The sequence below is a fragment of the Rana temporaria genome, chromosome 9 (assembly GCF_905171775.1).
Source record: "Rana temporaria chromosome 9, aRanTem1.1, whole genome shotgun sequence".
In the NCBI taxonomy this organism is placed as follows: Eukaryota; Metazoa; Chordata; class Amphibia; order Anura; family Ranidae; genus Rana; species Rana temporaria.
In genome coordinates, this window is record NC_053497.1 from 147133069 (window position 1) to 147151392 (window position 18324).

The 18324-nt window shown below is 43.8% G+C and overlaps 1 protein-coding gene across 1 annotated transcript in view; it reads right to left on the minus strand.

Annotated features, from left to right (window-relative positions):
• The window catches only part of PIP5KL1 (phosphatidylinositol-4-phosphate 5-kinase like 1), a 37408-nt gene extending 28429 nt beyond the window's left edge, over window positions 1-8979 (minus strand). Inside the window, 1 exon segment of the mRNA XM_040324803.1 lies at window positions 8398-8979. Coding sequence (XP_040180737.1) covers window positions 8398-8448 — 51 coding nt within the window. The 5' untranslated portion in view covers window positions 8449-8979.
• Between the last annotated feature and the right edge of the window lie 9345 nt (window positions 8980-18324).

Below are 18324 nucleotides of genomic sequence, written 5' to 3' on the forward strand. Positions count from 1 at the left end.
AGGCTGTTTTATCCTGTATGTATAGATCCTATATACATGTCTTGAGCTCAGATTTAGTTGTTATCTTTTTGTTGCCTAACCCTTTCTGGCCTGTGGTTCTTATTCTGTGCTGCCACATATACATGTAACTGTTTGGTGCTTGATCACCATGACCACACTGTCACCAACAGCTCCAGGTCACAAACGATGGGAGCCAGTATGATGAATTGCCAAACACATGATCATTGTGACACCCAATTACACTGATCACATGCAGGGCAGCCATCAGGAATTATGGGGCCCCTTACACAGCTTCAGGCATGGGCCCTCCTGGAGCAGAGAACCGGGGGGTAGCCGCGAATTGATAAACGGGGGGGGGGGGGGGGGCCTTTACAAAATAAGAAGAAATAAAGTAAATATTTATAAAAAAAGGGGGGTAGCCATCCGGGGCCCTGGGGACCTCTGGGCCCTTTAATAAAAATAAAAAAAGAAATAAAAAATATTTTTTTTTTTTTAAAAGGGGGGTTGCCATCTGGGACCTTTAATAAAAAAAAATAAAAAAAAATAAACCTCTGGGCCCTTTAATGAAAAAAAAATAAAAATAAATATATAAAAAAAAAAAAAAACATTTATAAAAAAAAAGGGGGTTGCCATCCAGGGCCCTGGGGACCTCTGGGCCCTTTAATAAAAAAAATAATAATAAAAATATATATAAACAAAAAAATAAACATTTATAACAAAAAAAAGGGGGGGGGGGGCTTGCCACATGGGGCCATGGGGACCTCTGAGCCCTTTAATAAATTATATATATATATATATATATATAAAAGAAATTTAAAAAAAGGGGGTTGCCATCCGGGGCCCTGGGGACCTCTGAGCCCTTTAATAATAATAATAATAATAATAATAATAATAATAATAATAATATTATTATATATAAAAATAAATAAAAAATAAAAGAAATAAAAAAATATATAAATATATATAAAAAATAAATAAAAAAAAGGGGGGTTGCCATCTGGGGCACTGTGGGCCTCCGGGCCCCTGGGAACCTCCGGACCCCTAAAAAAAAAAAAAAAATGTATTTTTTTTTTTTTAAAGGGGGTTGCCATCCGGGCCCCTGGAGACCTCCGGGCCCCTTACAGGTGTACTGCCTGTACCCCCCTGATGGCGGCCCTGATCACATGATCAAGAGGCCCGTGAAACACATCCCCTGGGTTCAGGTGTCAATATTTCTTATAGCTTCGGAGTAAAGATTTTAATCCTAATAGAGATACACTTTAAAGAAAACCTGCACTGAAAGAAATACAATATTGACCTTCTAAAAAGAGTATTTCCTTGGCTGTGTTTCACTTTTTTTGACTCTAATGCCGCGTACAGACGGTCGTTTTTTGTCTTGTAAAAAAACGTTGTTTTTTCTCATGAAAACAAACAACGTTTTTCAAACTTCATTTTAAAAAACCACGTTGCCTACACACCATCGTTTTTTAAAAATGCTCTAGCAAAGCACGGTTACGTTCAGCACGTACGACGGCACTCTGTTCCATTCAAGCTTGCGTCATAACTTGCTTCTGAGCATGCGCGGGTTTAAAAATGTTGTTTTAAACATCATTTTACCCACACACTATCATTTAAAATGACACAAAAAACGACGTTTTGAAAAACAACAAAAAATTGAAGCATGTTCGAATTTTTTTTTTGTCGTTTTTCAGAAGACATAAAACGAAGTTTTCCCCACACACGGTCATTTTAAATGACGTTTTTAAATATGTCGTTTTATTTCATCACAAAAAACGACCGTGTGTATGCGGCATAAGGCTGCTTTAAACACTGAAAGCACCCGGGCGTCGGTGGTAAAAATGCCACTATTTTTAGCAACGCTTTAACCGTCGTTTTAGCGGCGCTTTTCGGATGTCATCGGGGCGCTTTTAACCCTAGCTAGCGGCCAAAAAAATTGATTTCAATGGGTAGGGGTCACTTTAGGAGCGGCGAGTTCACTGCTCCTAATGCGCTACAAAGAAGCTGCTGGCAGGACTTTTTCTGACGCCCTGCCAGTGCACCACTCCAGTGTGAAAGCACTTGGGCTTTCACACTGGAGTGAACGGAGGCACTCTTTCAGGGCGCTTTACAGGTGCTATTTTTAGTGCTAGAGCGCCTGCAAAGCGCCTCAGTGTGAAAGGGGTCTAACCCAGAACAGGTTGTTGTGCTGGGTCACTGACCCAAAGAATTGAAGCCAGTTGATCAGAATTACAGCCAAACATCTGACATTTCCTGATGGACAACAGGGACAGCAGTCCTTCCTCAGTAAAACTTCCTGTCCCACATAGTAACCTCCAAAAGTACTCTGCCCATGTCATGATCTGGATGAGAGTTGGAGACTTTTAAAGATTTGACAACTAAAGTACCCAGTGGGAGGTGCAAGACAACAGATCAGGGAAGCAGGCTGGTCAGGAATGAGAAAACAAGCCAACCAGCAAAATAAAGGGGTAATGCCGCGTACAGACGGTCGTTTTTTGTGATGAAAAAAAACCGACGTTTTTGAAAACGTCATTTAAAATGACCGTGTGTGGGGAAAACGTTGTTTTATGTCTTCTGAAAAACGACAATAAAAAAATTCGAACATGCTCGAATTTTTTGTGTCGTTTTTCAAAACGTTGTTTTTTGTGTCAATTAAAATGATAGTGTGTGGGCACAACGACGTTGAAAACGACGTTTTAAAACCCGCGCATGCTTAGAAGCAAGTTATGAAGCGAGCTTCAATGGAACAGAGTGCCGTCGTACGTGCTGAACGTAACATCGCTTTGCTAGAGCATTTTGAAAAACAATGGTGTGTAGGCAACGTCGTTTTTGAAAATGAAGTTTCAAAAACGTCGTTTTTTTTCATCACATAAAACGTCGTTTTGTTTCATCACAAAAAACGACCGTCTGTACGCGGCATAAGAGAAGTGCAAAGTGACACCTTCCCCTCCCATTTCTCTCACCGGCTCTTCGCAAAGTCATTTTTAAAAGTACAATAAAAAAAAAAAAATTGTAGGAACATACAAAAAAAAAAAAAAAACATCATCTAACTGGCACACTTTATTATATATTTTGATCCTTCTTTTTCACTACAATCCCCCAATTTGATCTTTATCCTTTGACCTCAAGATGCCTGACCATCCTATTGCTCTCACATTTCTTCTCTTACCCATCCCATCTTTCTATAATACAGCGGAGTATCGAATAATTCCTGCCTGGCTTACCCCCAATCTTTTTTTTTTATCTGCTATTGGCCAGAAACTATTTGACTTTTTTTTATTATTATTATTTCTTTGTTAATTGTCACAATAAGCAGCATAATTGATACACTTTATCTAATGCCCCGTACACACGATCGGACCTTTGTCCAACCAAATTCACATCGGAATTTCATCAGAGGAAAAGAGAACATCTTCTCTATGTAAACTCTGATGGAATTCATCGGAAATTCCGATGGGGCATACACACGGTCGGAATTTCCGATGGAAAAAGTCTGTCTGACTTTTTCCATCGGAAATTCCGATCTTGTGTACGAGGCATTAACATTTCCCCTCCCCGTCCTTTCTCATTATCTCTCCCATTTGCTTGTCATCTCCCAACTAGCGTTGTTCCCTGCCTCCCCTCTTCCTCTATTCCCACCATCACCACATATCTCCTGTTATCTTGAATTCCATGCAGTCCCTCCATTTATTTGCAAAATCCTCCATTTCTTCTTCCCCACTATATCTCAAATATTCCATATTATTAGCTGGATTCAGGTATGTGGGCGCATCCTTGCGGCGGCGTAGCGTATCGTATTTACACTACACCGCCGTAAGTTAGCAAGGCAAGTACTGTATTCACAAAGTACTTGCCTGCTAAGTTACGGCGGCGTAGCGTAAATGTGGCGGGCGTAAGCGCGTCTAATTCAAATTTGGCTGAGGGGGCGTGTTTAATGTTAATGGGGGGTGACCTGACGTGATTGATGTTATTTACAAACGGCGCATGCGTCGTCCGTGTACATATCCCAGTGTGCATTGCGGCAAAGTACGCCGCAACGACGTATTGGTTTCGACGTGGACGTAAATTACGTCCAGCGCTATTCACGGATGACTTACGCAAACAACGTAAAATTTTCAAATTTCGGCGCGGGAACGACGGCCATACTTAACATTACTAGTCCAGCTATTTGATGGAATAACTTTACGCCTGAAAATGCCTTACGTAAACGGCGTATCTGTACTGCGTCGCCCGGGCGTACGTTCGTGAATAGGTGTATCTAGTGATTTACATATTCTACGCTGATCGCAATGGAAGCGCCACCTAGCGGCCAGCTTAAAAATTACACTTTAGGATACGACGGTGTAAGACACTAAGGCCCCGTACACACGACCGAGTTTCTCGGCAGAATTCAGCCAGAAACTCGATCAGAGCCGTATTCTGCCGAGAAACCCGGTGGTGTGTACACTTTTGGCCGAGGAAGTCGTCGGGCCAAATAGAGAACATGTTCTCTATTTCCTCGTTAGTCAATGAGGAAACTTGGCTCTCCGAGATCCTCGACGGCGTCACAAGGAACTCGACGAGCAAAATTATGTGTTTTGCCCGTTGAGATCCTCGGACGTGTGTACGGGGCCTTACGCCGCTCGTATCTTAGCCTAATTTAAGCGTATCTGGTTACCAGAATACGCTTAAATGTGCTTTGGCGCAGATTCAGACTTAGGCTGGCGTATCTACTGATACGCCAGCCTAAGTCTTTCTGAATCGGCCTATATGTGTCTCCTCCGCTTTTTTAATCCACTCTCTTATTGTAGGGCTTTCCAACTCTTGCCAGTTTCGAGGTATCCAACTTTTAGGGCTTACCCCATTCTAACTCTCCCCATGTTCTTCCCTTACCGATCCATATGCTCCTACTGCCACCTACGCTATTTCCCAACAAATCTGCTTAGTATATGTCCCTACTCCCCCCATTTCTAGCATGTGGACTCCACCCTGGTTCCTCTATGACCTCATTGGTAAAAATGTGGATGCTAGGCATTAATTCAACTCTCTTGGGTTGGCACCCTGGTGACATTTGCTCACTTACACATTATACAGGAGGATGACCTGTGACAAATGGATAGTTTCTTTCTACTCGCCTATTTACAGTGTATCTATGTGTTCTTTGAGTACTATCTCAACTGTCACCTGTATGGTTGTTCTTTTAGGCTACTATATCCAAAGTACATTGTATTATTACATGATCCTATTTCTAAAATAAAAACAAATAAATAAAAAAATGCACATACACCATGGGGGTTATTTACAAAAGACAAATCCACTTTGCACTACAAGTGAAATTGCACTTTGAAATGCAGTCGCTGTAGATCTGCCGATTTTATTATCCAATCATGTGCAAGATAAAATGTTTTTTAATCTCCTTGCATGTCCCCCTCGGATCTACAGCGACTGTACTTCCAAGCTTTCAGTGCAATTTCAAGTGCACTTTACAAACTAGTGCAAAGTGGATTTGCCTTTAGTAAATAACCCCCTATATTAGTACGCCGTCGGATCTTAGGTGCATTTTTTCGGCGGCCGCTAGGTAGCGTTTCCGTCGAATTCCGCGTCGAGTATGCAAATTAGCTAGTTACGGCGATCCATGAACGTACGCCCAGCCGGCGCATTTTTTTACGTCGTTTGCGTTCAGCTTTTTCCGGCGCATAGTTACCCCTGCTATTATGAGGCGTACCCAATGTTAAGTATGGCCGTCGTTCCCGCCTCGCATTTTGAATTTTTTACGTCGTTTGCGTAAGTCGTTCGCTTATAGGGATTTGCGTAGAATGACGTCACCGTCGTAAGCATTGGCTTGTTCCGGTTTAATTTCGAGCATGCGCACTGGGATACCCCCACGGACGGCGCATGCTCCGTTAAAAAAAAACGTCTTTTACGTCGGGTCACGACGTATTTACATAAAACACGCCCCCATCACATCCATTTGATTTCCGCGCCCTTACGCCACCAAAGATACACTACGCCGCCGTAACTTACGGCGCAAATTCGTTGAGGATTCGAAAAAAAATAAGTTACGGCGCCGTAGTGTATCTTAGATACGCTGCGCCCGGCGGAAAGATACGCCGAGGTATGTGAATCTGCCCCATGAACTTTAATGGCATCCCAGTGTTAGTCCGTAGGGTTCAATATTGAGTTTGCCCCAACCTTTGGCCATTCTTCCAGAAGCACATTTGGGAGGTCAGGCACTAATGTGGACGACTAAGCCTGACTCGCAGTCTCTGCTCTAATTCATCCCAAAGGTGTTCTATCTGGTGGAGGTCAGGACTCTGTGTAGGCCAGTCAAGTTTCTCCAGCTCAAACGTGCCCATCGATTTAAGGACCTTGCTTTGTGCACTGGTCCAAATCATTTGGTGGAGGGGAGATTATGGTGTGGGGTTGTTTCAGGGGTTGGGCTTGGCACCTTAGTTCCAGTAAAGGGAACTCTTAAAGGGGTTGTAAAGGTAAATGTTTTTTCACCTTAATGCATCCTATGCATTAAGGTGAAAAAACATCCGACGGTACCGTCCCCCCCCCCCCCCACGAACCCCCGTTTTACTTACCTGACCCCTTGAAAGTCCCGCGTGTGTCCCTGTGATCCTGCTGTATCTGTATCACAGGAGAGCGCTCGCAAAAGCTTTCCACCATGCGAGCTTGCTCGCTTCAAGGTGGAAAGCTTTTGCGAGGAGGAGCCAATACAGCCGCCGAGGGACCCCAGAAGCACACTCTGTGCAAAATGAGCTGCAAAGTGGAGGTAAGTATAACATGTTTGTTATTTAAAAAAAATATTTTTTGCCTTTAGTGACCCTTTAAGGCATCAGCATACCAAGAGAAATGTCATGGTCCCAATTTTGTGGAAACAGTTTGGGGGTGGCCCCTTCCTGTTCCAACATGACTGCGCACCAGTGCACAAAGCAAGGTCCATAAAGATATGGCTGAGCGAGTTTGGGGTGAAGGAACTTGACTGGCCTGCACAGAGTCCTGACCTCAACCCAATAGAACACCTTTGGGATGAATTAGAGCGGAGACTGCGAGCCAAGCCTTCTTGTCGAACATCAGTGATTGACCTCACAAATGTGCTTCTGGAAGAATGGTTAAACATTCCCATAGACACACTCCTAAACCTTCCCAGAAGAGCTGAAGCCGTTATAGCTGCAAAGGGTGGGCCAACTCAATATTGAACCCTACGGACTAAGACGAGGATGCCATTAAAGTTCATGTGCGTGTAAAGGCAGGTGTCCCAATACTTTTAGTAATAATGTATAGTGTATGTAGAGCAAACAAAGTGCAAATGACCAAATGAACCGTGTTCATAGATTAACCACTTCCCGACCGCCGCATGTAGATATACGTCGGCAGAATGGCACGGACAGGCACATCAACGTACCTGTACGTGCCTGCCTAGACGTGGGTCGGGGGTCCGATCGGGACCCCCCCCCCGCGCTACATGCGGCGGTCGGGTTCCCTTGGGGAGCGATCCGGGACGACGGCGCGGCTATTTGTTTATAGCCGCTCCGTCGCGATCGCTCCCCGGAGCTGAAGAACGAGGAGAGCCGTATGTAAACACGGCTTCCCCGTGCTTCACTATGGCGCTGCATCGATCGAGTGATCCCTTATATAGGGAGACTCGATCGATGACGTCATTCCTACAGCCACACCCCCCTACAGTTGTAAACACACACTAGGTGAACACTAAATCCTACAGCGCCCCCTTGTGGTTAACTCCCAAACTGCAACTGTCATTTTCACAATAAAGAATGCAATTTAAATGAATTTTTTGCTGTGAAAATGACAATGGTCCCAAAAATGTGTCAAAATTGTCCGAAGTGTCCGCCATAATGTCGCAGTCACGAAAAAAATCGCTGATCGCCGCCATTAGTAGTAAAAAAATTAAAAATTTTATAAAAATGCAATAAAACTATCCCCTATTTTGTAAACGCTATAAATTTTGCGCAAACCAACCGATAAACGCTTATTGCGATTTTTTTTACCAAAAATAGGTAGAAGAATACGTATCGGCCTAAACTGAGGGAAAAAAAAAATTATATATATGTTTTTGGGGGATATTTATTATAGCAAAAAGTAAAAAATATTGAATTTTTTTCAAAATTGTCGCTCTATTTTTGTTTATAGCGCAAAAAATAAAAACCGCAGAGGTGATCAAATACCACCAAAACAAAGCTCTATTTGTGGGGAAAAAAGGACGCCAATTTTGTTTGGGAGCCACGTCGCACGACCGCGCAATTGTCTGTTAAAGCGACGCAGTGCCGAATTGTAAAAACCCCTTGGGTCATTTAGCAGCATATTGGTCCGGTCCTTAAGTGGTTAATATCACTGCCATTTTTATACAATGAAGAATGAAGGAAGGACATAGGATGGGGTAAGGGGGTTTCTTACCTTCTGGGTGACCACACTCTGGACTGAATCACGTCTTCCTTCCTCCTCCATTCTTAGAAGTGTCCCAATGCTCAGCACCCACGTGTCCTCATGTTATGCTTGGTCACAGAGAGTTCCAACGACTGCATCCACTTCTTCCAACTGTCACAAACTCCTGCCCCTTTCTACACCTCTTTGCACGCTTTAAGATTGAATTCCCTCTATGCCTTTTGATTGCCACAAACTACACGGTCTCCCTTCTGCTCCCGGTCCTTCTCTATGTCCCCTGACCCTCCCTTCCCTCCTGCTCTGCACATTCTAATACAGTAACTGTACAGTATAACTGCCAGGTCTCGTCCACACTCCAGTGACAGGGGACACTGAGCCAAGGGTCTGTGCGCTGCACCCTTCTCTACAATCATAAAAAATAATCCCTGTATAAAACCGGCTCAGGGTTCTGCATGCTCACTGAGACACCTGCTCCTGTAGCTCTGCATTCATCTCCAGCGGACTCCCCACCCTGGCTTGTAGAATAGACTGTTCCATTAAAATCACTGCAGTACAGGGGATGACACACGCGCACGCACACTAGCCCGCTGACAATTTGAAGTGAGGGTGGAAATGTCAGCACACATTGATTAGAGGGAGCCAGCTGACATGAAAAGACAGAAGTAGACTCTTTTTTTTTTCTGAAAGAGGAGTTGTATTGCAAATCATAAGCCTCGTGGAGCGTAGCAAAGGGAAATTAGCGTCCAGCCCTTCAGATCAGAAATAACTTGTGACATTCAGTGCTCTGTGTCTCGTGTGCTGGCACAAGCGGGGGGAAAATGTCTTCCCTATAGGGGCCACAGAACAAAAACCTGGGGTAAGATCTATAGGTCATCCCCTGTACTCTCAAAATTATAGAGCTAGGACCGCAGTACGCTGGGGTGCTCTGGAATGGCCACTGCGGCTAAGGCCCCATGTACACGGGACGCTGCTAAACGTACATTCAGAGGCAGTTGAACGCTTTTTTCAACTGCCCCTGAACTCATTCAATGTTATCCTATGTGACCATGTACACAGTCTCGTTTATTGCCGTTTAGGCAGCTGCGTTTAACAGCGATTCTTTGAAAGCAAAAAAAAATGGGTTCAGACGCAGATTTCCACGTTTCAGACGCTAAGCGCAACTAAACGTGGCTAAACACGGTAATACGCGTTTAGTTTCTATGTGTTTTTAGCCATTTTATTTAAATTATTGAAACGCTTCTAAACGCAAACGCCGCTAAACGCGGCAAAACTGATGTTTTAAACGTGGGTTACTATCTGTCAAGTTTAACCATTTAGGAGCAGTTGTAAAAGCGTCCTGTGTACATGGAGCCTTACGCCGCGTACACACGATCATTTTTCGGGTTGTAAAAAATGACATTTTTCAGCCTCTCTAAAAAACAATGGGCCAGATCCACAGCCAGCCGCCGTAACTTATCTTTTCCCATTTAAGTTACACTGCCGGAAAATTTCTACCTAAGTGCCCGATCCACAAAGCACTTACCTAGAAATTTTCGTGTGTGTAACTTAAATTCCGCCGGCGCAAGGCGTTCCTATTCAAATGGGGGCGAGTCCCATTTAAATTAGGCGCTCTCCCGCACCGGACGTACTGCGCATGCTCGTGACGTCATTTTCCCGACGTGCATAGCGCGAAATTACGTTACGCCGAGCTTCGTGAATCGCGCCGGGTCAAAAAAGTTGCGTCGGGAAAAAAAAAGATACGGCGGGAAAAAAAAAATAACAGCGTCGCGGGTAAGAAGGGTCTACTTTTACAAGGTGTAAACAGTTTACACTTTGTAAAAGCAGCCCTAATTTTACACATGCAACTTAATACTTACGGAGAAAAAACGAAGCTGAAAAGCTTCGTGGATCTCCGTAAGTGCTAATTTGCATACCCGAAGCGGCATTTCGACGCGAAATGCCCCCAGCGGCGGATGCGGTACTGCATCCTAAGATCCGGCAGTGTAAGTCCCTTACACATGTCGGATCTTCTGTCTATCTCTTGGAAACTGATTCTGTGGATCAGTTCCAAAGATAGAAACAGGGATACGCAGGCGGAACAGCAGATCCGCCTGCGTATCTCTTTTGAGGATCTGGCCCAATGTTTTTTTCAACTTATTTATTTATTAAAATTCTTAAAAGTACAAAATGGTACAAAACGCAGTCAGTTACCCGTAGGCCTCGATGTGCCGAGAACAACAATACAGCAACAACCAAAAAAACACACAGGCAGCGGAACAGTTCAACATTTAAAATGGTTAGCAGATCAAAGAACTATAAAAACCTTCATCATTAACCTTCCTAGCGGCGTTCCTGAGTCTGGCTCGGGGTAAGATTTTTATACTAAAATCGGTATCCCCGAGTCAGACTCGGGCTTGCCACGCTGCAGCCAGAGACAAAGTTACTTACCTTGTCCCTGGATCCAGCGATGCCGCCGCGTTGTGTGAGTGAGCGGGACCTCGCTCGATTCACACAGTGTCCTCCTGTGCCGCTGATCTCCGTTCCCTGCGACGTTACGACGCACGGGGGCGGAGAACGGCGACAAATTCAAAAAGGTAAACAAGCACAATACATACAGTATACTGTAATCTTATAGATTACAGTACTGTATGTAAAAAATACACACCCCCTTTGTCCCTAGGGGTCTGCCCAGTGCCCTACATGTACTTTTGTATAATAAAAACTGTTCTTTCTGCCTGCAAACTGTAGATTGTCCAAAAGTGTCCCCTTATGTCAAAAATGGTTTTAGAGCAGCTAGAAAACAGCGATAATAAATTATAATCACTTGCAGAATTGTGTGATAGCGATTTGTTTTGAAATTCGTCATAAACATTTTTAAGTGAGTTATTCCTAAAAATTACAGGCCTACAGTATAAAACGCCAAATTTCCTTGCAAATAATGGTACCGCTTTCAGCACCTTTTTTATGAAATAATCATACCGCCAGGGAGGTTAAAACGGCCTTGCCTACACACGATAGTGGAAAAAAAATGCTCTAGCAAAGCGCAGTGACGTACAACGGCACTAAGAAGGGGAAGTTCCATGCGGATGACACTACCCTTGAGGCTGCTTTTGCTGATTTCGTTTTTGTAAAAGACGATTTGCGCTTTTCTGTCTGTTACAGCGTGATGAATGTGCTTACTCCATTCCGAACGGTAGTTTTACCAGAACGAGCGCTCCCGTCTCATAACTTGCTTCTGAGCATGCGTGGGTTTTTCACGTCGTTAAAGCCCACACACGATCATTTTTTACAACCCGAAAAACAACATAGTTTAAAACTTCGTTAAAAAATAGAGCATGTTCGAAAAAAAAATTGTAGTTTTTCAAAACCTGAAAAATGCTCTGAAGCCCACACACAATCATTTTAAATTACATTTTAAAAAAACTTTGTTTTTTACAACCCCGAAAAATGATCGCGTGTGCATCACACGTGTTTGCAAATGTGCGTGACTTAACCCCTTGTTTTTAATGTAAATTGTTAGGGTCAATTTGGTTTTATCGCAGGCTAACTGGTAAGTGACCTGGGAATTTTTGTTCTTTTTTGATGTGCGTCGCCCTTCCATGTACTCCTTGCATTAGTTATAGGTTGGGCTGGTCGACATTTGTTTGTACAGAAAGATCACAGGGCCAAATCCACAGCCCCGCAGCGCAACGTAACTTAAGTGATTTAAGTTACACTGCCGCAAATTTCCTAAGTTAGGTATCGATCCACAACACACTTACCTGGAAATTTGCGGCGGTGTAACTCAAATCCGTCCGGCGCAAGGCGTGCTGAATCTAATGGGGTGAGTCCCATTTAAATTAGGCGCGCTCCCGCGCCGGACGTACTGCGCATGCTCCGTCGGGTAACTTACCCGACGTGCATTGCGCTAACTGACGTCGCTCCGACGTCATTTGCTTAGATGTTAACGTAAATGGCGTCCAGCGCCATTCACAAACGTCTTACGCAAACGACGTAGAGTTGAAAATTTTGACGCGGGAACGACAGCCATACTTAATAGGGCTTAGTCAAATAGGACTCAGCCCTATTTTTACGCGGCGTAACTCGACGTAAACGATGTAGATTTAGCGCGACGGGCCCGTCGGAACGTTCGTGGAACGCCGTAAGTGTTCATTTGCATATTCTAGGCCGGCCGCAATGGCCTCGCCACCTAGCGGCCGGCCTAGAATTGCATCCTTAAGATCCGACAGTGTAATTCAATTACACATGTCGGATCTTCTGCCTATCTATGGTAAACTGATTCTGTGGATCAGTTCCATAGATAGAAACAGGGATACAACGGCGTATGAGTAGATACGCCGGCGTATCCCTTTTGTGGATTACCCCCTAAGTGTTTTATGCTTTGTCTACAACTAAAAAGAAAAAACATCTGGAGTTAGGGCCGGATCACACCAGAACGCCTTTCTGTGCATTCCTATATGGTCTGTTTTTTGGCAGCCCATTCATTTGAATAGGTTGCAAAACGCACTGCATGTGCAAAAACTAGTGCAAGCAATACTTGCACCACACCAAACCGCATAGTGCTGCGGTACCATGCAATTTGGTGGCTGCAAGTGTAGTGCGTTTTCGAGATGCGTTTTGGGTGCCATTAACAATTAATTTGCACCCACGCACATCTTGTAAGGGCAGTGTGGTGCAGAAAATGTGCATGGGACGTGCCTTGCGAGCGTTTTGCAGTGGCGGTTAGTGTTTAATTTTATTGGGGGGGCTGCAACCCCCTCTCATCCTGCTAGCCTCCCAGCCAGCCACCCACAACCCCCCCCATCGCTCAATCACCGCTTTACTTGCCAGTCGCCCGCCAGGCCCTCCACCACGCACTTCTGCAACTTCCCCCCTGCGTCTCCAATAAGTCCCAGCAGTCGCTTCTCCTCCTGTCCAATCAGGGCTTGGTAGTTGCGGCCAATCGGATCATAGGACCCGCTTCCCGATTGGCCGCGAGGAGAAGCGGGAAGATATACACAACTGGGTGGGCTCAGGGCACAGTCCCCTTTTGAACCCAATAAGAGCCTCAGGCTTCCAAAAAAGAAAAAAGAAAACCCATTGAAATTCATGCATCCGGCATGATTAGGGGGGCTGTGCCCTGTATGAGCGGCCGGCCGTCACTGCCCGTCAGTGGTGTTTTGGTGTAAATTGGTTCTTACACTTTAATGGCCCATTTACACTATCGTGATGCAGTAACGTGCGGCAAAAAAAATCATTCTGAATGGCACCACAACACACCTTACTAACAGATGTATGTCACAGCACAACATTCATTGTGTTGCCAGAAATGGTACATGCACCTTTTTTTTTTTAGACTACCCTAATGCACCACAATGGTGTGAATGGGCCCTAAGGCTCCATTAAGACCAGATGCCCTGAAATGCCACGATCAATATATGCCAACTTATATACATTGTAAAAGCAATGTATTTCAATAAAAGCAGTTCACACCTGTGGTGCCCTTCCCTGTACTGAAAAAAAAAAAAAAGTTCAACAGACCCTACTTTTTTCAGCACAGCCCATGTAAACGCATGAAAGCTCATCACGACATGCATACATGCAAAAGTCAAAACAGTCAGTTGAAGCTTCATTGTTCACATGGGTGTTGTGGCTTGTACAGCACAAATGGGCTGTTTGTTTATGTGGCTGAAGCCACCTGGAGCTGCTTGCAGGCAGCCTGTGTTACTCTATGGGGACACAGTGGCTGTACAGATACAAAAACAAACAGCCTTCCAAACTATCTTCTGTATAATACAAAGTTTCTCACACCACCATGTAGGGCTCCATTCACACCTACGTGGATTATGTGGAACAAGTGGAATTTCTGCGATTCTGTCCGTGATACATTTTTGATAATGATAATCACCCGTCCACGCTACCATGAAATAGCAAATATTGATAGAAAATAAATGCTGTGAAACTTAAACACTTATAACAGTGAGAACAAACTAGCTGTTGTACTAAGGGCTCATGCACACAGGACATTTTTACAGCTGCCAAAACGCTAACGCCAAACGTTAGCGTAGTCTTTATGCAGATTCTTGTACATAAATCCCTTCTTTGAAAACGAATTTAGACATGTGCAATTATTTTTTTAACGAATTTTGACAAATTAGTTACTTTCGAAATTTCTGAATTTCGAAATTTCTGAATTTCCAAATTTTTAAATTTCGGAATTTTCGAATTTCCAAATTTTCGAATTTTCGAATTTCCAAATTTTCGAATTTCCAAATTTTTCAATTTCGGAATTTTCGAATTTCAATATTCTTGAATTTCCAAATTTTAGATTTTTCGAATTTAAAAAAAAAAATTGAAAATTCAGAAATTCGAAAAACCAAATTTTCAAAATTTCCCATTTTTAAATTTTCAAAATTCCGAATTTCGGAATAAATTTCGGAATTTGAAAATTTTTAAAAATCTAAAATTTTGAAAATGGTATTTTTGAATTTCCGAATAAAACAAAATCAACAATTTTTTTTGGCAGTGCACATGTCTAGAAACTATCCCAGGCAGGAATTTTGTAGGCTCGTCCACCCAGAGGAATGCAGCACACAGTTACTAAAGCCCAAGATTTGGAAATTGAAAAATGTCAGAGGAGCACCAAATGCCATCTTCCAGTGTCCACTGGATACTATTCAGCGAGTCCTCCAGACCAGGCTCCCAAGTGAGGAATCCCTTGACTAGCTTCAAAAAGGGATCCCAAGGAATAGCCCCCCAGCTCTGTCAGAGCTGGGACCTCATTGAATGACTGCTGGACTCAGGATAGCTACTGTGAGTGAGGGCAGCCACCACCCCCTCCCCTATCCAGATGGGTGAATTCCCTCCAACAGGGAGAGGAAGAAGGAGCTGTTCTAAATCTCAAACTATTTATATGTCTCTCCAGCCACTTTATAGGCACACCTCCGCAGGGATTAGATGGAGCACATAAATATTCAGCTCGAGACCTGCCTTGCTCCATCCTCTATGTTCCAGAAGCCTCTGGAAAACAGAAGAGCAAATCAAACCTGCAGTCTATGAGACCCAGAACAGACAAAAGCAATCAACAACTGCTTTACTGACTACAGAGAAGTTAAAAATAACTAAATTTGCCTAGCTTCTTACTACTAACGTAATTAGGAGGGTGCTACATTATAAATGAATATATAAAAAAAATTATGAAAACGTTTCTTGAAAAAAACAGCCAGCTATCAATCAGATATACATTTTGTTCAGCAGTGTTCCCTTACTATTTGTTTTTGTTTTTTTAGTTTAGATACAGATTCAACAAGGACATTGTCTCTGGTGGAAGATGGTGTGGATTTGGCTACTAAGGGCACAATCAAAAGGCTCCATGGGGCACAGTGGACACAGCCAGACAAGGTGTAGCTGCATATGCAACTGCGCTCATGGTTCTGGCGCAGTGTTTCAATAGACGATAACAGTTCTTATGAAAAGAATGGGCATTCAGGTAGCGAAAGTATTGCCTCCTGCACGCCTGGTAGCTGTTGCTCTACTGCCCTCTGAAAAGTGATACCCCGCAAATCGCTTTTGAGTGGTAGAGAGTACCATCTGTGTGAATGAGGCCTTAACACTACATGTTAAACCTGTGTACATAACCACTGCTGTTATCTAGCCACACCTATAATTTGATACAACCTGCATAAAAGTCTGTATATGATGTATGTAGCGCTCACCCCCGAAGGAGCCGCTGGTTGATTTTGGGATCGGCCTGCTAAGTTACCCTGGCGTTGTCTAGGGGTGTAATAGTGAGAACAGAAGCAATGAGCGAAGGTCCAGACAGTGAATAAAGTTTTCTCAATGCTTTATTTTGCAGGCCCAACACGGCCAACATCAACACCAGTTGGGAAGGTCAAAGTTGATGAAGAGAAAGAGAGGAGAGAACTTTGCAGTATCAGACCTGGATATTTAATGGAGCAGTCAGTACTGATCTGCATAGTACCAATTTGTAACTCGTCGCCACTCTATCTGAGTGGGTAAAGTGCCCCCGGACAGACTCCTTTGCATAAGTCTGGCAGCCAAGGTGTCACTTAGGTTTCCTGGGAGGATGCGGGCCTGTCTCACGGGCCAAGGACAATAACTGAGCTAGGTAGATAAATGAAGCAAATCCTCCCAGTAGATTTCTCCATTGGTCACCAGATGACAGCAACATACCTGTCAGCACTCTGGTCACCGGATCCCCAATTGGTTTGTTCAGGCTCTGTTGGACGACCTGCCCCCGGGTCCTCCTCAAACCGACTCCCCAATTGTATGGCACCCAGCCTGGGATCCTTTCAGTGGAACTGGGAACCCAGCAAGTCACTGGGGTCCCCTTGTACCTCCGGATGAGGGTTTTTGTAGACTGCAACTCTGGCCAGGTGGGCCACGCCGGTGGGGTCCATGGATGTGCACACCCTGAAGGTGGATGCCGCACCTGGAACGGTGACCCCGCGAAGATTTTAGAACACATGACCCCTGTCACAGATATACCCTTCCCCAGCATGCCTTGCGAGGAAGAAGCTTCTCTAATTGGCTGCTGGGGAAAACTTGCTCTGCCAGAATCCCTCTGGCGCCAACTGCTGGCCAGGGATGATATTGCATCCCTGGACCATAGACTGACCCAGCGGACATTTCTGGAATGACAGAAGTCCCAAAAATTAAAAAAAATTAGTGAATGGGAGCAAGGTAACTCTCCCATTCCCCACTAACTTTAGCGTAGTGCCCATACTGAAAGTAGGGGGGCGCTACATGTATATGCTAGAAGTCTTGTTAATAAAATAGAAGAACTAGAACTTCTGCTACATGAGGGAGGATTTTGACTTTGTGGGAATATCAGAAACCTGGTTTGGGAGCTCAAGTGACTGGCATGTGACTGTCCAGGGGTACACCCTGTATGGGAGAGACAGGGTAGGTAGAAGAGAGGGAGGGATGTGCCTGTATGTCAAGAGTAGATGGAACTGCACACTCAACTGAGGCTTAAAGTTTCTGTGAAAGTGATGGAGGACAATTTCATGAATCAAACGGTGGAAGCCCCAAATAGAAATAATGCTCTGCTGGTCCTACGAATTACAAACAACACTGAGCTGATGTGGAAGCAAGGGATAAGGAAATAGTGATTACAGAGTAATTATGTTTGCCATAAATTATATGAAAAGGGAGACACAGGTATAAGTACACTAAATTTAAAAAGAGCCAACTTTACTAAGCTGCACTCCATACTACTTTATAATGTAGATCAAATTAACCACTTAAGCCCCGGACCATTTTGTTGCTAAAGGACCAGGCCCCTTTTTGCGATTCGGCACTGCATCACCTTAACGGACAATTGCGCGGTCGTGCGACGTGGGTCCCAAACAAAATTGGCGTCCTTTTTTTCCCACATATAGCGCTTTCTTTTGGTGGTATATGATGACCTCTGCGGTTTTTATTTTTTGCGCTATAAACAAAAATAGAGCGACAATTTTGAAAAAAATTCAAGATTTACTTTTTGCTATAATAAATATCCCCCAAAAATATCCAATTTTTTTTTTATTTTCCTCAGTTTAGGCCGATACGTATTTTTTCTACATATTTTTGGTAAAAAAGTTATAGCGTCTACAAAATAGGGGATAGTTTTATGGCATTTTTATAAATAATCATTTTTTTTACTAGTAATGGCGGCGATAAGCGATTTGTATTGTGATTGCGACATTATGGCGAACACATCGGACACTTGACACTATTTTGGGACCATTTTTACAGCGATCAGTGCTATAAAAATGCACTGATTATTGTGAAAATGACACTGGCAGTGAAGGGGTTAACCTGTTGAAGGCGCTGAAGGGGTTAATTGTGCCCCAAGGGAGTGATTCTTACCGTGTGGGTGTGACTTGGCATGTGATGTCACTGATCCTCGTTCCCTATGACAGGAAACAGACGATCAGTGATAGTCTGACTAGGAAGCACAGGGAGAGGTTTGTTTAC